The 24,633-nt window shown below is 41.1% G+C and overlaps 1 protein-coding gene across 1 annotated transcript in view; it reads right to left on the bottom strand.

The window, feature by feature from the left end:
• Positions 1-10,127: 10,127 nt before the first annotated feature.
• Positions 10,128-24,633, bottom strand: part of LOC106596305 (activating transcription factor 7-interacting protein 1) — a 39,804-nt gene continuing 25,298 nt past the window's right edge. Inside the window, exons 13-14 of the mRNA XM_045707502.2 lie at positions 18,106-18,179; positions 10,128-11,131 (exon numbers count right to left, since the gene is read on the bottom strand). Of these exons, the coding sequence (XP_045563458.1) occupies positions 10,649-11,131; positions 18,106-18,179 (557 nt within the window). The 3' untranslated portion in view covers positions 10,128-10,648. The remainder of the gene's footprint in view (positions 11,132-18,105; positions 18,180-24,633) is intronic.

Here is a 24,633-nt window from a genome sequence, read left to right on the forward strand (position 1 = left end):
ATTTACGTGCCTTTTGAGATACAAGAGAGGTGAAATACAAGGAAGGGGAAGAAACAGCTTTAGAGACAATTAATGGAGAATTGTCCTTTCTAGTTGAAAAAACATAAAACCGAAATAAGGAGGGGTCCGCTAAATGAAAGATGCAGAAACAAATGGAATTGAATACTAAAAGGGAAATTGGTATGGGACGTTTATTACTTTTGGGTAATGTGTGCGTGTCAATAATTCATGGTGAGAGAGAGAGAGAGAGAGAGAGAGAGAGAGAGAGGGCAAGTGGGTGGGTGGGGGCGAGAAAGCTAAATACAGGTGATGGACCAGCTGAATGAAAGAAATTGAAAATCAAGCATTAACCATGATATGTCAAACAACCAGAAATAACCATAGGGGTCCAATAATACCTTACCCAACATTGGCAGTTTTCAAGTTTACTGTCCAAATACACAGTTTGCTAAATCACAAGTCAAAACTTCAGGCAAAACGTAATTATTTTGTGCTAATGTTCCAATTAAGACTCAAAATGGCATCAGGTACATATGAGAAATGCAATGTATAAGGCGAGACAGAGAAAACGCCAAGATAGATAACTGTATTCCTCAAAGACAACAATTAAAAATGGATGAAGTTTGACTGAACCGACGCGGCGAAAGAATGGGCATGGGAGAATTGTGAGACCAACATCAACTGACTATGAGTACCAGATATAATCTCTCTCCTTTCGCCATAGTTTAGTGTGTGAGTGTGTGTGTATGTGTGTTTTATGTATACGTAAAGCACACACAAATACACACACAGACAGACAGATAGACAGACACTAAACAATAGTAAACCTACCTAGAGTTACCAATTTAAGAATCCCGCAAAATTGTGATGCATAGGATGTGGGTGAGGAAGGACCAGAGGAGGAAGAGAAGGGAAATGGGGGAAAAGGAGTCATTGAAGAAGAGTTGTTGTTTAGTTGTCTCTTTCTTTAAAAAATTCAGTCCAAGTTAATTTACATCTGAGTTTAAAGACAGAGAAAGAGAGGGATAGGAATGTGCTGTGGAGAATTGGTGGAAAATGGTAGAGGAGAGAAGGAAAGGAATAATGATCAAAAGGGATGAAATGGTGAGGAGGGAGAGAGGAAAGAGACAAGGGAAATAAAAAAAGTCCCAAAATAAAAATAAAAACTCCCCCTCCTCTCTCTCTCACTCATAAATAGAGGAAATTGTACAGCAGGTAGATGGAGAAATAAATGAGGAGGCAAATGATGGAGAGAGCGAATATATGAAAAGATGAAGCACCTCCCAGCACCACGATAAGGAAGAGAAAAAACATACAACGAAAGAAAAAATTGAATACTCCAAAGCCTTCCGTTTTTGCGGTTTGTGTGAGCTGAGAGGAGGGTTATCAGTAATTTCTCCAACTGTTACAAATCTTCTTCATCTCTTCCTTTTCTGCCAAAAACAGGAGCCTTCCGGTTATTTAAGATGTAAAGCCTTCTCCAGGACAACTGTTAAACGTGTCAAACAGGCAGCATGGTGAGGTACTACCCAGAGCTAGAGAGAACGTACAACTGGCACCTCCATCTGCCTTAGAACGTAGAACTCAAAGTGCACTGACTCGCTGTCCACCCCCTCCTCTACCAGAGAGGGAGGGAGGGAGGGAGGGAGGGAGGGGGGAGGGAGGGAGGGAGGGAGGGAGGGAGGGAGGGAGGGAGGGGGGGAGGGGAGGGAGGGAGGGAGGGAGGGAGGGAGGGAGGGAGAGATGTGTGGAGGTGGGTCCCTCTATAGGATTTTGAATTAAAGGGATGCAGGTTCTCATTTGCAACAAATGTCTAGGAAAATATAATATAATAAGGAGAATGGCTCCCCCTATTGTCAATAATGACATTTGTTTTTAACTAACATCGTGTTTTGGGGCGTCATGCACCCCTAAAAATCTGTGTGGGCACAAAGTACGTGAGGAAGGCTGTTTCTAACACCTGAAAAAGCATTTTCCTGCAATCTAGAGCCATAATCATTATGCTTAATTCTATGTAAAAAACATATATGTATATTTTTCTGTATATCTAAGCATAACTCCTGAGCTGTCTGTATCCTCCTGAGTGGTGGTGATTTTTTTTTTAAGAAACTAAATATGCTTTCCTGCATCTCTGATAAAATCTGCATAAAAGATTGAGTCTTATTCAGTACATTTAGTAATTGCTTGCTTTTCTGAAGTCTACCAACCTTGCCAGCAGGCTTGCCAGCTAAAATAAAAAGAATCCAAGATGGCGTAGCAGTCAGACGTCTTTGTCTTTGTCCTGTCGTGTCCCTTGTATATATCTTTTTACATCTTTTTCTTCGCAGATCTTTTTAAAATATTTTCCTAAACCTCAACTTCTAAATACTCTCCAACCGGTCTCACACAATGTGGCGTGGATCTGTTTTTTTTCTAAAGTATTTCTATTTACTTCGGATCTGGAATCCCTCAACTGAAGCTAGCCAGCTAACTAACTACCTACCAGCTATCAGTCAGCAAACCATTGCTAGCGGTCATCAGATAATCTTTAGCTCGGAAAGCTCTCACCAGTTCGAACAACGTGACTCAAACCAGAGCATAATGGACCTATTATTATTTTTTCCCCCATATCCCCGGATTCCTACCGCAAACTCTGAACATTTTCATCTGAATCTTCGCAACTAGCTAACCCGCAATCCCGGGTGACTACTCCTGGCTAGCGTTTCCATCCCGGAGCAAGCACCACTTAGCCTGAAGCTAGCCCGGCCAGGGCTCCTGTGCTACCACCAAAGCCCACTCCTGGGCTGCACTATCCGGACCCCTTCTACTGCCTGTACGGGGCACGGAACCCCGCCGATCCTCTACGACTAGAATACCGACATAATCTGCCCGAGGATTCCAACAGGCCCCTCAGGCGCGACGTCCGCTGAAGGCCCATTCTGCTAACCGCGGCCTACTAGCTACCTAGAGCTACTTGGAACCCTACTAATTCCACGACTGGTCTATCGCGGTCACCGCATGAAGAGGCAAAAACAGACTTACCCCCATCGCGACGTCTCCCAAAGGTTAACTTGCTAGCCCCGGTCTGTTAACTGCTAGCTTGCTTGCCCCGGTCTGCTAACTGCTAGCTTGCCTGCCCCGGTCTGCTAACTGCTAGCCCAGGTCTGCCAACTGCTTGCTTGCTAACCCGGTCTGCTAACTGCTAGCTTGCCAGCCCCGGTCTGCTAACTGCTAGCTTGTTTAGCCCCGGCCGACTAACTGTTAGCTTGTTAGCATCGGCCTGCTAACTGTTTGAATCACCGTGTCCCCAGTTAGCCCAACCACTCACTGGACCCATATGTTCACTTGGCTACGCATGCCTCTCTCTAATATCAATATGCCTCATCCATTACTGTCCTGGTTAGTGATTACTGTCTTATTTCACAGTAGAGCCTCTAGCCCTGCTCAATATGCCTTAACCAACCATGTTGTTCCACCTCCTACATATGCGATGACATCACCTGGTTTAAACGTCTCTAGAGACTATATCTCTCTCATCATTACTCAATGCCTAGGTTTACCTCCGAAGTACTCACATCCTACCTTACCTTTGTCTGTACACTATGCCTTGAATCTATGCTATCGTGCCCAGAAACCTGCTCCTTTTACTCTCTGTACCGAACGTGCTAGACGGCAAGTTCGTATAGCATTTAGCCGTACCCTTATCCTACTTCTCCTCTGTTCCTCTGGTGATGTGGAGGTTAATCCAGGTCCTGCAGTGCCTAGCTCCACTCCCACTCCCCAGGTGCTCTCATTTGTTTACTTCTGTAACCGTAAAAGCCTTGGTTTCATGCATGTTAACATTAGAAGCCTACTCCCTAAGTTTGTTCTACTCACTGCTTTAGCACGCTATGCCAACCCGGATGTGTCTGAATCCTGGCTTAGGAAAACCACTAAAAACCCTGAAATCTCCATCGCTAACTATAACATTTTCCGCCAAGATAGAACTGCCAAAGGGGGCGGTGTTGCAATCTACTGCAAAGATAGCCTGCAGAGTTCTGTATTACTATCCAAGTCTGTACCCAAACAATTCGAGCTTCTACTTCTAAAAATGCACCTTTCCAGAAACAAGTCTCTCACTGTTGTCGCTTGCTATAGACCTCCCTCTGCCCCCAGCTGTGCCCTCAATACCATATGTGAATTGATTGCCCCCCCATCTATCTTCTGAGCTCGTGCTACTGTAACAGTGTAGGTTCCGTCCCTCTCTTCGCCCCAACCTGGGCTCGAACCAGGGACCCTTGCACACATCAACAACTGACACCCCACGAAGCATCGTTACCCATCGCGCCACAAAAGCCGCGGCCCTTGCAACGCAAGGGGAAACCCTACGTCAAGTCTCAGAGCAAGTGACGTCACTGATTGAAACGCTATTAGCGCGCACCACCGCTAACTAACTAGCCATTTCACATCGGTTACACTACTAGGTGACCTAAACTGGGACATGCTTAACACCCCGGCCATCCTACAATCTAAGCTTGATGCCCTCAATCTCACACAAATTATCAATGAACCTACCAGGTACAACCCCAAATCCGTAAACACGGGCACCCTCATAGATGTCATCCTAACTAACTCGCCCTCCAAATACACCTCTGCTGTTTTCAATCAAGATCTCAGCGATCACTGCCTCATTGCCTGCATCCGTAATGGGTCTGCGACCAACGACCACCCCTCATCACTGTCAAACGCTCCCTAAAACACTTCTGCGAGCAGGCCTTTCTAATCGACCTGGCCGGGGTATCCTGGAATGACATTGACCTCATCCTGTCAGTAGATGATGCCTGGCTATTCTTTAAAAGTGCCTTCCTCACCATCTTAAATAAGCATGCCCCACTCAAAAAAATGTAGAACTAGGAATAGATATAGTCCTTGGTTCACTCCAGACCTGTCTGCCCTTGACCAGCACAAAAACATCCTGTGGCATTCTGCATTAGCATCGAATTCAAACAAAAATGTGCATCCTGTAGTACTAACTCAAAATAGTTCTGGGACACTATAAAGTCCATGGAGAATAAGAGCACCTCCTCCCAGCTACCCACTGCTCTGAGGCTAGGAAACACTGTTACCACCGATAAATCCACTATAATTGAGAATTTCAATAAGCATTTCTCTACGGCTGGCCATGCTTTCCACCTAGCTACCGATAACCCCGGTCAACTCCCCGGCACCCCCCACAGCAACCCGCCAAAGCCCCCACCATTTCTCCTTCACCCAAATGCAGATAGTTGATGTTCTGAAAGAGCTGCAGCATCTGGACCCATACAAATCAGCCGGGCTAGACAATCTGGACCCTCTCTTTCTAAAATGATCTGCCGAAATTGATGCAACCCCTATTACTAGCCTGTTCAACCTCTCTTTCGTATTGTCTGAGATTCCCAAAGATTGGAAAGCTGCCGTGATCATCCCCCTCTTCAAAGGGGGAGACACTCTAGACCCAAACTGTTACAGACCTATATCTATCCTACCCTGCCTTTCTAAGGTCTTCGAAAGCCAACTTAACAAAAAGATTACCGACCATTTCGAATCCCACCGTACCTTCAAATCAAATCAAATCAAATGTATTTATATAGCCCTTCTTACATCAGCTGATATCTCAAAGTGCTGTACAGAAACCCAGCCTAAAACGCCAAACAGCAAGCAATGCAGGTGTAGAAGCACGGTGGCTAGGAAAAACTCCGTAGAAAGGCCAAAACCTACCTTCTCCGCTATGTAATCTGGTTTCAGAGCTGGTCATGGGTGCACCTCAGCCACGCTCAAGGTCCTAAACGACATCATAACTGGCATCGATAAGAGACATTACCGTGCAGCCGTATTCATCGACCTGGTCAAGGCTTTCGACTCTGTCAATCACCACATTATTATCATCAGACCAAACAGCCTTGGTTTCTCAAATGACTGCCTCGCCTGGTTCACCAACTTCTTCTCTGATAGAGTTCAGTGTGTCAAATCGGAGGGCTTGTTGTCTGGACCTCTGGGACCTCTATGGGTGTGCCACAGGGTTCAATTCTTGGGCCGACTCTCTTCTCTGTATACATCAATGATGTCACTCTTGCTGCTGGTGATTCTCTGATCTACCTCTATGCAGACAACACCATTCTGTATACTTCTGGCCCCTCTTTGGACACTGTGTTAACTAACCTCCAGACGAGCTTCAATGCCATACAACTCTCCTTCCGTGGCCTCCAACTGCTCTTAAACACAAGTAAAACTAAATGCATGCTATTCAATCGATCACTGCCAGCACCTGCTCGCCCGTCCAGCATCACTACTCTGGACGGCTCTGACTTAGAATACGTGGACAACTACAAATACCTGGGTGTCTGGTTAGACTGTAAACTCTCCTTCCAGACTCACATTAAGCATCTCCAATCCAAAATCAAATCTAGAATCGGCTTCCTATCTCGCAACAAAGCATCCTTCACTCATGCTGCCAAACATACCCTCGTAAAACTGACCATCCTACCGAGCCTCGACTTCGGTGATGTCATCTATAAAATAGCCTCCAACACTCTACTCAACAAACTGGATGCAGTCTATCACAGTGCCATCCGTTTTGTCACCAAAGCCCCATACACTACCCACCATTGCGACCTGTACGCTCTTGTTGGTTGGCCCTCGTTTCATACTCGTCGCCAAACCCACTGGCTACAGGTTATCTACAAGTCTCTGCTAGGTAAAGCCCCGCCTTATCTCAGCTCACTGGTCACCATAGCAGCACCCACTCGTAGCACGCGCTCCAGCAGGTATATCTCACTGGTCACCCCCAAAGCCAATTCCTCCTTTGGTCATCTTTCCTTCCAGTTCTCTGCTGCCAATGACTGGAACGAACTGCAAAAATCTCTGAAGCCGGAGACTCATATCTCCCTCACTAGCTTTAAGCACCAGCTGTCAGAGCAGCTCACAGATCACTGCACCTGTACATAGCCCATCTGTAAACAGCCCATCTATCTACCTGCCTCATCCCCATACTGTATTTATTTATTTATCTTGCTCCTTTGCACCCGAGTATCTCTATTTGCACATTCATCTTCTGCACATCTACCATTCCAGTGTTTAATTGCTATATTGTAATTACTTCGCCACCATGGCCTATTTATTGCCTTAACCTACCTCATTTGCACTCACTGTATATATACTTTTTGTTTTCTTTTGTTCTACTGTATTATTGACTGTCTGTTTTGTTTATTCCATGTGTAACTCTGTTGTTGTATGTGTCGAATTGCTATGCTTTATCTTGGCCAGGTCGCAGTTGCAAATGAGAACTTGTTCTCAACTAGCCTACCTGGTTAAATAAAGGTGAAATAAATAAATAAAATAAATACAAATAGTTAGACAAGCTAGTTACTCTAACTCGATTGATAGCCTGAAATGGCTTCTTGGTAGCTTGTCAAGAGGTTGAGAGATTGGGGACTTATCTGGGCTAGCTGAAGCCATCTTCATACAATTATATTACAGAGTATTACAGAGAAACAACAACAACGAAATTTACAAAAACATATTTGTATTCATTTTTTTATTGAAACATTTTAAAACAGGAAAGATCTGAGGGGGCACGTGCCCCTGTGCCCTCTATGGGCAAGACGCCTCTGTTTCAATAAATAAATAAAACATTTGATGAACAACATTGACGATCTGGAGTGAGAAAACTGGACATGGCAAAGTAGCCTATGGGTGAGAACTCACCATCATTTGAGGAATTCCTCTCTTGGAAATAAAAGTCAAACCATAAGGTGAAAATGACAACATAAGGCTAGTGTTTTGCTGTACTCATGGACTGTATTATAAAGATATTTTGGAATAACGGAAGATATGCTAGCAAGTTCAAAAGGAGAAACAGTCTAATTACTTCTGAAAACGTGTGCTCTACACATGCAGTAAACGAGGTAAACTCATCAGTATCATGGAAATACTAACTTACCTAGCTATATTTACTGAAGATGTTGACGAAGGGAAATGAAAACAATGTCATTATTAGGTTTTCTGAATCAATTTACTACAACATCCGTAAGCTCCCAAGCACAATTTTGCACCAGAAGCTTGTGTGGAATCAATCTAAAAGTGCTTTGTGCTTTTGCTGTTTGACTTAGTAGGCTCATCATGGCAGGAATTCTGACAGTTTAGCTTTGAAGAAGTTGATGAGAAGCTGGCAGTCAAAATGTAGGTCAAGTTTTTCCTATGTAATTGACTCATTTTTCCTCTTGCCAATTTAAGATGGATCTCCATCTATGGCTGCCTTTACACAGGCAGCCCAATTCTGATCTTTTGACACGAATTGGTCTTTTGACCAATCAGATCATATATTTTGCCCATAATTGGGCAAAATATCAGAATTGGGATTCCTGTGTAAATATAGCCTATGCTACCTTTATTTGCCAGATTATCCCAGCTGAGCTTAGTCATATGCTATGGACTGTGATTGTGTAGGCTAACTAACCTATGGTTGTACTCTAGACATAAAAGCTGTGACGGAGGGGGTAAAGGCCCATAGAGAAAGATAGAGGTCTCTAGTGGCCAAAAGGCCATTTTAGCATGGGCACCGCCATTGAGGGCTTCCACCATCTTAAAGTAGTCAAAGTAGTCAACTGGGTGGGGATTCCTATGGGTTGTAGCCTCAATGGCTCTGCCCATGCTGTCACAGATTCTATAATGGCACAGATATAAAGATGAGTCCTCTACCTACCTCTATGTTAAATACCTACTAAAGACAGCTAGGCTTACAAGTATAAAACCTAATATACACCTTATTCCTGACCTCTCTACTTCACAGCTTCTGAGAATTCTTTGAGCACTCCAAAGCACCAGCTGTGGAATCTTATCATGCTTCTGGAATAGAATATCCTCATGTTGTGCAGTGCTTTATTCATAGCACATGTTCATATACAGGACAATAGGGGGGAAACACACAAGTGTCAGCCTTTCATACCTTAAGTGCCACTCTTGTAAATCATGTGTGGAGAGGGATGGTCATGGAAGCTGGTGTCAGTGTTGGATAATGACAGCTTTATTGGTGTGTTTCTGAATGGCTGCCACCCTCCAGATCTCTTCAGCTGCTGACAGGAAACTTCTATAAAAGTACCTCCAGGTGCCATAAGATTGGGTAGCCTAATGTCAGATTGTTGGCTGGAGAGAAAGAAACATGAATATTGGTCTGCAATGCAAGTAATTCCTTGCAACATTGACTAATACTGAATCAATTGACTGCATAATGATCTGTAATAAAAGCAATCAATGACTACTTCAGTACACTACATAAAGCTATGACACGAAGGCTGTGTTTAAATAGCCACTCTAAAAACCCAAATCTGACTTTCCTTCTACATCCAATCGTTTTTCTTTTTGTCCACTCAGTTTTACATGTGACCCACATCTGATTTGAGCATTCAAAGTGATGTAGCCTCTGGAGTAGTCCCAAGGATCCCGGATAGCACACAGATGCAATGCTCATTTCCTGTCACTGTTCCTTTACATTTTGGGGTGGTTGTCATAATAGCAGGTCATGTGCAAAAAATAACACTTCAGATCAAAAGAATCTGAGCGTCCAGACAGAGGTCGCATATGGATGATATGGTTTGTATCAGGATTGAGATCCACATATAGAGGTGGTATAAATTGGAAGTCAAAAGATCAGATTCCATGGCTGCGTTTACACAGGCAGACCAATTCTGATATTATTCCACTAATAGTTTTTTTTGACCAATCAGATCAGCTTTTTTGCAAATAATTGACACAATTGGGCTGCCTGTGTAAACGCAGCCATGAAATCTGCCTTGTTAACACAGCACAACAAATTCTTATGTATGGGCATATCCGATTCATATCTGACCTTTTCCCAATTGTGTATACATCATCAAAAACATGGAATCTGTTCCGATTCTTACCACATTCGTATGTGATTCTCAATTCATATACAATTTCAATGCTGACAAGATAATCACCCAAAAATGTAAAGGAACTGTGGCAGTAAATGAGCATTGCGTCTGCACGCTATTTCAGAGGCTACATCAGTGAGAACGAGCAAATCTGATATGGGTCACATGTAAAACAGACAAGATTGGCTATGGGGACAGCTGTGTAAACATAGGCTAACAAAATTAATCTCACAGATTAAACACTTTCCAATAAAATGTTTTATTGAATTTGTCATTCCTATTAAGTCTGGTTACCAGACAATACATACAAAATTACTATCATCTTTCTAACATCATTTAAGTTCTAACAACGAATTTGCATTCCTGTGCAATTTCTGTGAAAGTTAAAATGTATTTTCTTTCACTTATTTTTTTATAAAGCCAAAAAAAAAAAATTATAATAAAAACATCTGGACAAGGGTAACAGAAGTCAACATATAAATATCTGACCTGCCATGGGGAACAATTCACTTATGTACAATAGCTTAACTCACAAAGAATATACAACGATAACCGTTGCCATATCCTTTCTCCAATCAGAGTAGTCTGGAGTCCAACAGTGTACATTTAGGTGTTTTCTCATGGTGTGTGTTTGTGTACGTTCACAAGTGTTAACACTAAAGCAATCTTAGTCAGGGTCCTCCAGAACACCTTAAAAAAGAAGCAGGTGGAATGCTATCAACTTCCTGTCACATGAAATGCCTTTTCCCTTCCTGGTTGGCTCAGCTAGGAGTCGTCGCGCTGATGACGTCAGTGCACTGCGGCTCACAGAAAGTCCCGAAGCGCCCGTACACATCCCGGGCCCGGACAGCAAAGTAATACGTAGATCCAGAGACAAATTGGGTGAGGGTACAGGCCATGGGCAGTGGCAGTGCCTTTACCTCCCCGATCTTCTTCCAGTGCTGCCCCGCTCCAGGGCCATTACCAGCCGACCCAGCGTTGTCCTGGTGGTACGCGTACAGGTGGTAGCTTTCCACCCCTGCACAGGTCAGGTCAGTCTCTGCCACACACCAGGACAGGACGATGCCATTCTGGTTTTGCACCCTGGCCAACTTCAGCTGGGGCTGCTGGGGGGGCGTGGTCTGGTTGGCCTCCATGGGTAGCCGGCCAGGAGGCAGGGGAGCCAAGGGTAACGGGGGCAGGGTGACAGGGGGGGGCTTGGTTGGAGTGGTATTGTTTCCCATGCGTGCTTTGGATGGGGAGTCCTGGGAGGGAAACGAGAGGAGATGGAAATTAATTAGGGCAAGAAATATGCAGGGAAACATCACAAATGTATAGCTTTTGAAAAATAAAAATATATAGGTTTTCAAAGTAGCAAAAAAATAAAACAGCAATTACAATTCCCTAAGTCTTTTTAATGTTCATTGGAGTGTCACCTATGCCCTTATATTATTTATATTCAAGAATAAAGCCAATAATTACTATGAATGTACCCTAGTAAAATGTCATTCAGTATAACACTGTTTTTTTCATAATCACAAGGTTATATATCCATGCTTAGACTGGCAGAAATATAACTACCCAGAAAAAAATGACATTCTTTTATTTTGAATACCACATATTTGATGTGTCACGAGTACAACTCAATTTATTTTTTTATTTTTTTTACTTCCTGCCTTACACTGGAAAAAAAACTAAAATCTATGAAAACATCTTTCACTTCATCCTTTGAGATTTGTTTTTGTCTCTCTGAGTCAACAAAAGCAAGTTATTGTATTTTAATAAAATACTGGTGTTATACTGTATGACAATATTCTGTTACCCTGAATGACATCACTACGGCCCACAAATATTGATTAAATGTGATCCTTCAGCAACAACAATAATGATCCTATGAACTATTATTAGTAGCAGCAATAGTATTTTTCTTTTAGCTATTTTTTGTTATAAAACTGTGTAAAAAACAGGATAAGATGTTTAAAATGTGCAGGCTTGCTGAACTTAAATCTCTTCCATACTAGAGAGAGAGAGAGAAATGACCCATACGCCACACACATAAAGAACATGGGTTTTACTATACAACATAGTTTAACTGACACATGAGATACAATTTAATTCACATAGGATTAAAATCAGCATTGAACATTTCAAACAAAGCATTAATTAAAAAACATTCCATAAACATTGGGGGAAAAAACTGTAGTTTTGCTTTAAATCCTCATGAAACAGTGGATATCTTTCTCAAAGTAATGTCATGACATTACATCAGGCATTTGAAAGAAAATGCATAAACAATTATTCCACCAACATCAAGACAAAACATTTCAGTATTCTGAACATCAGAATATTAACCAAATCCATTATTTGAACATCAAATGGAACTCAATGTTCTCAAACTGAACTAATCATTCAATAACATCTTTAAAATATGGATTTATTTTTAGATTGCTTGTGTATGTCGTTTTCTTGTGTAGGCCTATGTAGTATTCTGTAGCCTAACTGGTGTGTAACTTGGAATTTGGACTAATAAAGCTCTGTAAACTTTTCCCAGTCAGAGTTGCAGTTTTGAATTCCTTCGTTTTGTAGTACACGGGTCTGGTTCGGAGATTACTGCTTGGACATCTGACTTGAAGTAGTATGTGATGTCCTTAACTTGGGGCCACGCAATTAATTATTTATTTCGGTTGCTTATTGCATGCAACTGATTTACATCTCCTCTCCCACAACCTTCAAAACTTGGCCAACAAATGGCTGGTAATCGTAATTGACTATTATGAACTTTCCTTTTAAGTCCTCTGGTGGTTTCACCATTGTGGACAGGTTGTCTTCTGCATCTGCATTTTGGTTCTGAAAGTCCACCTTTGTTGGAGCATTGCACTCACAGGAGATACCTGCTCGGGAGCAGAAGCAGGACACCTCCCGATGTCAATCCAGAAGTACTTTACGCTTGACTGCGTTTTCTCCAGCATGGTGTAGAGCTCCTTTGGGCTCTGGAGGTCACCGCCCTTTTTGACAAACTCATCTGCACAACGTTTAATGGAACCACCAACCCCATCGAGCGCACCTTTCCGTGGGACTTTTCAGAAAAATTCCACGTTACCGCTTTGAAACCCATGAGAAATGGCACCGTGCTCATTAGGTAGAAATTATTTTTATTTCTATATTGCGTGATGGGGCCATCACTCATGCATGTAGTGTGGTCGGGGATGTTTTTTTCCCTTCCTATCATCCAAGACAGGCTTCAGATGAGCCCACACGGCACGCTCGTCATGCCGGAGGGACTCTGAAATGGAGGCATAGGGTTGGCATTCCTGTGATGTGTACACAACACTTGTGTGTATAGTTGCCTTCTTACGGCCGACCCCCAAAATGAAAAGCCTGTACCTCTGTATACAGCTGACACGCATCATTTTCAGAAAAGTCCATGTGGATTACAACCTCGTGTTCTTTAAGTGTGTCTTTTAAGTTTCGGCACTGCTCAACTTGGTGCAGCCAGTTAAACTGGTGCCTCGCAAGAGCATCCAGTTACTCGTTTAAGTTTTTAACCAGATCGAGCCACGTGCCAGTCTGTTTTTTTTCTCACAAAATTTGACAATGACCTTTCTCCATTGCTTGATTTCTCCCTTTGCCACTGTTGCCATGAAATTGGTACATTCTCTGCAGGTAGGGCCAGCTCTATTTCATCGTAGCATAACTTTGCACAAACACGGTACATGCACTGCTTGTTCTTGAGATCATAGACAATGGAAGATAGTAACTCGGAAACGCTTGAGGTTTTTAGCAACCCGCTTTGGCTCAACCTGTCAACTAGAAGTGTCACATTCTCGTGATCGAGACACGCACAGGTGTTGTGGTCATGTGCCTTCGGTTCTGTAATGTAAAATGGCCACAGTTGTAAAAACTGTCTGTATGACAGCGAGAGTGTCCCATCCACCTCTGAATTGTACACCTGCATGGAGTTCTTTTAGAGATTTCAAGAGTATGCGCCCCTGAACCTTCTTTTGCGTGACCGTGTCTTTCTTCCCTGAGAAAAGGCAACTATTTTCATCTCTACTGAGAAATGCAATGACCTGTGTTTTCCTCACTAAAAGACATGTATTTTTCAGTTAGATTGCATTTGAACTCTGCATGCCCTTTTGTAGTTTGTCACTTTTTTGTTGCGATTGTTTTAGTTGCATTTCCAGTTGGAGAATTTTCTTCTTTAGTTCTCGTTTTTCCCTTTGCAGCCGCATGCAACACTTTGATACTCTTTTCACTTTTTCTGGAGTAGAGGAAGCAAGTAGTTGCTCCAGTGTTTGAGATTGAGGCTCAAGGGATTGTTCTAGTTCTGGAGTCAAGGATTCAGATGGTTGCTCCAGCTCTGGAGGTGCATGTTCATGTTATACTTGTTGTTGTACAAGTTGTTCAGGGGGCTGCTCAAAATAGTTTCCTTCAGTGGACACTGGAGTTAAGTTCATTACCACAATAATTTGTTAATTTTTTTCACGCCGCCTCCTCTGATTTAATCTCCATTTTTCCCTCTTTTTTTCAGCATCAGATTGTGTCATTGTATGGATCGGTGGATGATCAGGATTGACATCCTTCTTTCTTCTCTGATAGCTAAAAAACGAAAATGTTATAGTTATGACACTGGCACAGAATAGGATTCACATCCATTAAATGTTATTAGTAGTCTATTAATAGTAGGCTATACAATGATAACACTTAAACAAAGTTTAAAAGTTAAATCAACTCCCTCTCCCAAACATGTTTTGTTACTATTTCACTGCTAATGTTAATAATAATCACTTTACTATAATTTGAGCCTGCGGCAAACACTTTACATTGCATTAAGTTGCATTATTACATGATAGTTAAGTATTATGCATTGTTACACTGTAACTGGTAAATTTCTATTCAATGCAGATACACAAATGCAATTTCAAAATCCCTACACAAAATAGATAGATAAAATGCCCATCAAACTACTTCAATTCAAACTTGTACAGTCTCAATTTTTCATAAAGTGCCCCAAATGTGAAGCAGCATTTAACTTATAATTCATAATCCATTTTTAATCCATATTTGTGTATGTGTGTAATATTATATTAACTAATATAATTCATCAGTTATACCTTAACTGCAGTGCAATAAAACATTAACTACAGTGTAATAGCGCAACTTAATGTTAAGTGTTATCCACCCAGCTTTATATCCTATTATATCCTATTCTGTTGCTGACAGTAACATGAAGCCATGAAAACAATACCTTGCTTTTCTTCTGGCTAGTCTTTCCTCCCTAGCAACTGGATCTGCGTTAATCTTTTGTCTGTGCCGTGCAGCCCTCTCCTTATTAGACAATGGCATCTACAGTATAAAGATAATGTTCCTTGAAATACCTTAAAATGCCATAAAATAGTTTAAAATGATCATATTCAGTATTCATACAACAAGTAAATATGAATTGCATGATTACATTTAGTAAACTAGTGAAAACATGGGATAACAAAGCTACTGTCATTCAGCATAACGGGTGACATTGTGGTATAACATGAAACTTTTGGTGTGCTGAAGGACAAAAGCGTGATACTGAAGACGGATTTGGGGCAAAGACGAGACGTGTAAATTTGGTGTCCGAAGGCCATTCACTTAACATAACATAAATATGTATAAATATAATATTAAATCACTCAACTCTTACCATTCTTTTGACCCAGAAATATTTGTGTTGCAAACTATTAAATTAAGGGAGTTATTGAGCTCCAAAGTGTCAAAATGTCCTTCAGTGTAACTGTCTGGGTTAAAATTCTAATGACAAAAGTGTTTTTAAAATGTAGAAATTCATCGTAAAAATATAAATGAACACCCATAGCACAATTCAAATCAAATCTGGTCACATACACATGGTTAGCAGATGTTAATGCGAGTGTAGCAAAATGCTTGTGCTTCTAGTTCCGACCGTGCAGTAATATCTAACAAGTAATATAACAAATTCACAACAACTACCTTATACACACAAATGTAAAGGGATGGAATATGAATCTGGGCCAGCAGCCTTCCGAGGGTTAACACATTTAAATGTCTTACGTCGGCCACGGAGAAGGAGAGGGGAGGCCCGCAGTCCTTGGTAGCGGGCCGAGTCGGTGGCACTGTATTATCCTCAAAGCGGGCAAAGAAGGTGTTTTGCTTGTCTGGATGCAAGACGTCGGTGTCTGTGACGTAGCTGGTTTTCTTTTTGTAGTCCGTAATTGCCTGTAGATCCTGCTACATACGTCTTGTGTCTGGGCCGTTGAACTGCGACTCCATTTTGTCCCTATACTGACATTTCACTTGTTTAATTGCCTTGCGGAGGGAATAACCACACTGTTTATATTCGGCCATATTCCCCAATCTCTTTCCATGGTTGAATGCGGTGGTTTGCACTATCAGTTTTGCGCGAATGCCGCCATCTATCCACGGTTTCTGATTGGGGTAGGTTTTAATAGTCACAGTGGGTACAACATCTCCAATGCACTTCCTAATAAATTCGCTCACCGAGTCGGCGTATAAATCGATGTTATTGTCTGAGGCTTCCCGGAACATTTTCCAGCCCACGTGATCAAAACAATCTTGACGTGTGGATTCCAAATGGTTAGACCAGCGTTGAATAGTTCATGTCACGGGTACATCCTGTTTGAGGTTCTGCCTATTGGACGGTACGAGCAAGATGGAGTCGTGGTTGGATTTGCCGAAGGGAGGGTGGGGGAGGGCCTTGTATGTATCACGGAAGTTAGAGTAGCAGTTGTCCAGTGTTTTGCTCGAGTGGGTACTACAGTCAATGTACTGGTAGAATTTAGATAGCCTTGTTCTCAAATTAGCTTTGTTAAAATCCCACAATAAATGCAGCCTCAGGATATATGGTTTACAGTTTACATAAGAGTCCAGTGAAGATCTTTCAGGGCTGTCGAGGTATCCGCTTGGGGGGTATATACACGGCTGTGACTATAATCAAAGAGAATTCTCTTGGGAGATAATGCAGTCGGAATTTGATTTTAATGAATTCTAGGTCAGTTGAACAAAATAACTTTAGTTCCTGTATGTTGTTATTATGCGTTGTTAAATCATGAGGCATACATCCCTGACCTTCTTCTTACCAGACAGAGGGTTTGTTTCTGTCGGCGTGATGCATGAAGAAACCCGGTGGCTGTACCGACTCTGACAACATATCCCAAGAGAGCCATGTTTCCAACAGAGAATGTTAAAATCTCTGCAAGGTAACTGATGCCCTAATTTCGTCCATCTTGTTGTCTAGAGACTGGACATTGGCAACTAATCTGCTCGAAAGCGGTGGGTGGTGTGCTCGCCTTCTAAGTCTGACCAGGAGGCCGCTCAGTCTGCCCCTCTCTCTTGCAGCGACGACGTTGTTTTGGGTCGGCCTCTGGGATTAGATCCAATGTCCAGGATGGAGGTCCGAACAAAGGATCCGCTTCGGGAAAGGCGTATTCCTGGTCGTAATGTTGGTAAATTGATGTCGCTCTTACATCTAATAGTTCTTCCCGGCTGTATATAATAACACTGTAACAATGTAAGAAATAATACATCAACTTAATTACTGCATAGTTTCCTAAGGACTTGAAGCGAGGCAACCATCTCTGTCGGCGCCATCTTATTTTGTGTGTGTTAGTGTTTGCAACAATATATAGAGTAATGGGCGACATACTGTATCGGAAAAAAATATTTAAAAAACTTGAATAACTTTTGTCCGGACTTTTGCGCTTCATCAATGTCATTCAGTATAACAAAGATAAAAAGCCATTTTAAAGCATATCACATGATGGTAATCATGTGATACACACTGTCACATGATGGTAATCATGTGACAGTGTGTAACATCACAAAGAAGACCGATTGAAGACCCTCTATCAATGTGATGAAGTGAGTAAATCTCTCGGTAATATTTGATGATTTCACCTTTTCACCCTCTAGTAGTAACCTTTGTAACAAAAACACATGTCCTACAGTACAACACAGAAAATATCCTTTTAATGTTATTTTACAAATGCTATATTAAATATAAAAAGTAAGGATAATCTTTATAGGTCAAGGTCATTACTTTATATAGGTGGCCAAGGAACTGCCTATTTGTATTTCATTGTGTTGTGTTTGTTTCGTATTCATTAAAATGTTAAGAGATTAACACATTAAAATAATCTTATAGGAACTCAAATGAATCAAAGAAAAATATGAACATGTGAAATAGATTCAGCGCTAACAAACTCACCAGAGGGGGGCGGTAGTGAACTGTCAGATGAGGACCGCCAACTGACTGTTGAGGAGATGCTCTTGATGTTGTGCCTGTAAAGAGAGGACAATATGTCAAATTAGATAACATAATAAGCATCCCCTCCTCAAATCTGCATTGTTCACAAGATTCTTTGAGTAAAAAAACAATATGCAAACTTTATGAACCACTTTTACAGAGCAAACAGACATAGAGCTGACTTATAAACACATTGAGTAACAGGCATGGCTAGGCTAATAGATATCCTTGGAATTCTATTAAATTGTGTCAACTGACTGACCACAATCATGAAACATCCAGCAATTAAGATTAGAATCTAATGAGTGTTATAGTAATATCAGGGTGATATGGGGTCCATATACGAACATTAGAAAAAGTTTAAACGTAAACTTTTTGTCCAAGTATGACCCCTTGACTTTTTCCACATTTTGCTGTGCTACAAAGTGGGATTAAAATTGATTTCATTGTCATTTTTTTGGTCTACGATCTACACAAAATACTAAATGTGAAAGTGGAAGTAAAATATGAAAAATAAAACATGTCTTGATTAGAATATTCAACCCCCTGAGTCAATACATGTTAGAATCACCTTTGGCAGAGATTACAGCTGTGACTATTTCTGGGTAAGTGTACATTATTTTATTATTACAATTCTTCAAGCTCTGTCAAGTTGGTTGTTGATCATTGCTAGACAGCCATTTTCAAGTCTTGCCATAGATGTTCAAGCCGATTTAAGTCAAAACTGAAACAAGACCACTCAGGAACATTCAACGTTGTCTTGGTAAGCAACTCCAGTGTATATTTGGCCTTGTTTTAGGTTATTGTCCTGCTGAAAGGTGACGGTCTCCCAGTGTCTGTTGGAAAGCAGACTGGACCAGGTTTTCCTCTAGGATTTTTAAAAATTCTGTTTCTTTTTACCATAAAAAATTCCCTAGTCCTTGCCAATGACAAGCATACTCATAACATGATGCAGCCAGCCCCACCACTATGCTTGCTTATGACCCTGTCAAGGAGCATTATGACCATCATAATCATTACTGAAAAAATATATAAAAATGCAACTTGTAAAGTGTTAGTCCCATGTTTCATGAGCTGAAATAACAGATCCCAGAAATTTCCCATACACGCAATGTGCAGTTTTGTCACAAAACACAATGTCAGATGTCTCAAGTTGAGGGAGTGTGCAACTGGCATGATGACTGCAGGAATGTCCACCAGAGCTGTTGCCAGAGAATTTAATGTTGATTTCTCTCATCGCCGTTTTAGAGATTTTGCAGTATGTCCTACCGGCCTCACAACCGCAGACCACATTTATGGCGTTGTGTGGGCGAGCTGTTTGCTCATGTCAGCATTGTGAACAGAGTGCCCCATGGTGGCAGTGGGGATATGGTATGGGCAGGCATAAGCTACGGACAACAAACACAATTACATTTTATTGATGGTAATTTGAATGCAAAGTAATACTGTGAAGAGAACCTGAGGCCCATTGTGAGGCCCACTGTTAAGGTATCTGTGACCAACAGATGCATATCTGTATTTCCAGCATGTGAAATCCATAGATTAAGTCCTAATGAATTTATTTCAATTGACTGATTTCCTCATATGAACTGTGACTCCATAAAATCTTATAAGTTGTTGCATGTTGCATTTATATTTTTGTTCAGTATATGAAGAGTGGTACTCAGTGATGTGTTGGATTTGCCCCACAAATAACACTTTGTATTCAGGACATAAAGTTAATTTCTTTGCCACATTTTTTGCAGTTTTAATTGCAAACAGGATGCATGTTTTGGAATATGTTTATTCTGTACAGGCTTCCTTTTCACTAGGTTAGAATTAGGTTAGTATTGTGAAGTAACTACAATGTTGATGATCCACCCTAAGTTTTCTCCTATCACAGCCATTAAACTAACTGTTTTAAAGTCACCATTGGCTCCATGGTGAAATCCCTGAGAGGTTTCCTTCCTCTCCGGCAACTGTGTTAGGAAGGACATCTGTATCTTTGTAGTGACGGTGTATTTATACACCATCCAAAGTGCAATTAATAACTTCACCATGCTCAAAGGGATATTCAATGTCTGCTTTTTTTGTATTTACCCATCTACCGATAGATGACCTTCTTTGCAGTGCATTGGAAAACCTCCCTGGTCTTTGTGGTTGTACTTGTGTTTGAAATTCACAGGTCGACTGAGGGACCTTACAAATCATTGTATTTGTGAGGTACAGAGATGAGGTAGTCAATAAAAAATGTTAAACACTATTATTGCACACAGAGTCCATGCAACTTCTTATTTGACTTAAGCACATTTTTTACTCCTTAACTTAATTAGGCTTGCCGTAACAAAGGGGTTGAATACTTATTGACTCAAGACATTTTAGCTTTAGATTTTGTATTAATTTGTAAACATACCAAAAAAATTACACTCTGACATTATGGGTTATTGTGTGTAGGCCAGTGACAAAACATCTCAATTTAATCCATTTTCAATTCAGGCTGTACCACAACAAAATGTGGAAAAAGTCAAGGGGTCTAAACACTTTCTGAAGGCAACTGATGGGATTTCATAAAATAACTTTGCCAACAGAGATATTTTAAACCTGCAAATTCAAGGTTTACATTTGTTCCGCCTGGTCTGTAACAAGCATATCGTCAACGTCGGATGAAAATCTTGCATCCAAAAAAATAGCAACTTTTCAGATAGTGAAGAAAAAAAAAAAATCTACGTCACTAAACAATTGCTATTTTACAAAGAAAACGTTATAATGAAGTTTTGCACACATTATATGTGGAGATAAGGGGTTCTTATCATTGAATAGAATGGGAAATATTACTTTTGAGACATTGAAATAATGTAAATGACAATATCACAATGTCTCTTCAAGTACATGTTATGGTGAATGTGTACAAAAAAGACCTACACCAAGTGTTATGTTACATTTTTTACTCAAAGTATAAGTATTACAACAGTCAAACAACAATCAGTATCAACATTTCACCATCAATCATGTTACAAGTATGGAAATATCATCAAGGCACATTTCAGCAAGGAATTCAACATCAAATCAAGGTAGGTATTCCGATAAGAATCATGTAAGTAATAAATAATCAAACAGTGCAGATATCAACTGTCATAGTCAAAGCAATCATGTTAGTGTGAACACCTGGCGGGACTGAGGGGTTTCCCCATCCTCCTCACATTGACGGCTGTGGCTCTGACACGGACTGGAAAACAGGCTCCAGGTACTGCTTAGAGGAGGACGACGTGCGGTAGTGTGATGGTACTTTCGGTAAGTCACACAGAAATGTTGTCATCGTTTTGTGCCTCATTCCTCACCATAAACTTCAAGATGGTATGCCAATGTGGATGTCCTTCTAGAGCCCATATTCTCAGACCTGCAGCGATGCACTGCAGTGCAGTCAACAAGACCACACACATACACTTTCCTTTCATTCCAGTCTAATGTTTGCCAGAAGTACTGGAAAATCTTCTCTCTGTCCTCATCACAGATTGCATTGCAGGAGCGCTTGGAGGACCTTCGACATCCCTCTGACACACATCCTGGTCCCATATTGCTTGGCTTTCTCTTCACCTCCCCTTCACCCTTTTTCCTGCCAAGGTAGGCTTTATCCTCCTTCTCTTCCAAACCTCATCTTCCCAATGTGAAGGGTATTTTGTTTTCTTGACATGCCCATTCTCTCCCCCCTCAGGTGTGCTGCTACAAGCTGGAAATAAAAATACATACAAGAAAACACATTGATTTCTAGTATAATGACGCTGAGCTTACTGAGATGACACACTGTATGACAGATGTGCGTATAGGCTGCAGAGCTGAGCCCCCAGAGTGAGAGCCATGGAGTGGGAGGATGCTGGGCTGCCCGGATGATCAGGTAGATTTATTTTTTATGTATTGACACCATCTTCCCCTCATCAATTGCTGTTACTCCCTGCTCTGCCGACCCCTGCTCTGTAGCTCTCTGCTCTTTTGTTGACTGTCCTGTAGCTCCCTACTCTACCGGCCAGATTGGTAGCACTCCACTCTGTTGTTGACCTTGTTGCTCTCTGTCCTGCCGACCCTTGATTGATAGCAATTGATTGGTCTGCCGTTGTTTGCTCTGCTCTTTGATGCCTGTTGTCTTAAACATTTCAAATAAGAGAACCTATATCGATACAATCATTTAAAATATATTAGCTACATGACTCAGCGTAGAATGTTCAGCAGATTTCAGTATTTTAGCATTGCCATTTTCCTAAAAACAATGTACATTTAGCTAGCTATTATTATAGGTAAAAGGTATGCTCTTTCACAAAGAAATCCTGAGATGCCACTGGCATTTTTCTCATGATCACTTTCCTCTCTGACTGCAAAAATCTGGCCTCTTCAAAAGGGACATTCACCATGGCACACAGCTCCTCCAATGAAAAAGACATGAAAAATAAGTTTGGCTCATTCTCAAAAAGAATGGATTAATGTAAGCCTGATTAAATGATATACACTCAAGTATTAATCACAATGTAGACCTAACGTTAGCTATTGAAACTGGTGTGAATCAATCTGATAGTCTAGCAAGCTACATGGCCTACACTGGAGCTAGCTTAGCTAGCCAGCTTAGCTAACTAATTTGATAGTTAGCTTTTGCCACACACATCTGATCAATCTGTTCACTCTTTATGCTATTGACAAGGTGGCTATCTAGATAGCCAACAAGCAATCATTTATGGGAAACTGAAACTTCGTCTGTCAGATTCACTGACAATGGATTGGGTTAGCAAAAGCTAGTCAGCTAGCTAGCTACCTTGCCATTTCATTTGCACTCTCCCTCAAAACACAATCAACAGCAGGTTTATATCTGAGAAATACTTGTCTTACTCTGGGAACGATATAATATTACAAAAGGCAGAAGGTAATTAAAGTGCAACTTACCTCTGATCACATCGGGCTACGCACCCACGAACACAAACAAAATCTCCTCAGAAAAGTGAAGGCGTGCGCTCCTTTCAAGCAATAATATCCATCTGCGGACTGCAGTAACTACACGGCACACCCACTGCCATTGAGGGTCCTTGTAACAGTACGACATCCATTAGCATTAAGTCATTACATGTTGCGTCCACTAGCATTACATAACTACAAGCATTACGTCACTACATGCACACTAGCTAGCACACTAGCTAGCATAGAAAAAGTTTATGGTAATATTTTGAATTTCACCATTATATAACCAGGTAGGCTAGTTGAGAACAAGTTCTCATTTACAACTGCAACCTGGCCAAGAATAAAGCAAAGCAGTTCGACACATACAACAACAGAGTTTCACATGGAATAAACAAACATACAGTCAATAATACAGTAGAAAAAGTCTATATACAGTGTGTGCAAATGAGGTAAGATAAGGGAGGTAAAGGCAATAAATAGGCCATGGTGGCGAAGTAATTACAATATACCAATTAAACACTGGAGTGATTGATGTGCAGAAGATGAATGTGCAAGTAGAGATACTGGGGTGCAAAGGAGCAAGATAAATAAATAAATAAATAAATAAATACAGTATGGTGATGAGGTAGTTGGATGGGCTATTTACAGATGGGCTATGTACAGGTGCAGTGATCTGTGAGTTGCTCTGACAGCCGGTGCTTAAAGCTAGTGAGGGAGATATGAGTCTCCAGTAGAGGTCGACCGATTAATCGGAATGGCTGATTAATTAGGGCCGATTTCAAGTTTTCATAACAATCTGTAATTGGCATTTTTGGACACCGATTATGGCCGATTACATTGCACTCCACGAGGAGACTGCGTGGCAGGCTGACTACCTGTTATGCGAGTGCAGCAAGGAGCCAAGGTAAGGTGCTAGCTAGCATTAAACGTATCTTATAAAAAACAATCTTAACATAATCACTAGTTAACTACACATGATTGATGATATTACTAGTTTATCAAGCTTTTCCTGCGTTGCATATAATCGATGCGGTGCCTGTTAATTTATCATTGAATCACAGCCTACTTCGCCAAACGGGTGATCTAACAAGCGCATTCACAAGAAAAGCACCAATGTGTACCTACCATAAACATCAATGCCTTTCTTAAAATGAATACACAAGCATATATTTTTAAACCTGCATATTTAGTTAATATTGCCTGCAAACATGAATTTCTTTTAACTAGGGAAATTGTGTCACTTCTCTTGCGTTTTGTGCAAGCAGAATCAGGGTATATGCAGCAGTTTGGGCCGCCTGGCTCGTTGCGAACTGTGTGAAGAACATTTCTTCCTAACAAAGACCGTAATTAATTTGCCAGAATTAAACATAATTATGACATAACATTGAAGGTTGTGCAATGTAACAGCAATATTTAGACTTACAGTGAGGGAAAAAGTATTTGATCCCCTGCTGATTTTGTACGTTTGCCCACTGACAAAGAAATGACCGGTCTATAATTTTAATGGTATGTTAATTTGAACAGTGAGAGACAGAATAACAAACAAAAAATACAGAAAAACGCATGTCAAAA

This window comes from Salmo salar, chromosome 02 (genome assembly GCF_965601325.2).
Source record: "Salmo salar chromosome 02, fSalSal1, whole genome shotgun sequence".
Taxonomy (NCBI): Eukaryota; Metazoa; Chordata; class Actinopteri; order Salmoniformes; family Salmonidae; genus Salmo; species Salmo salar.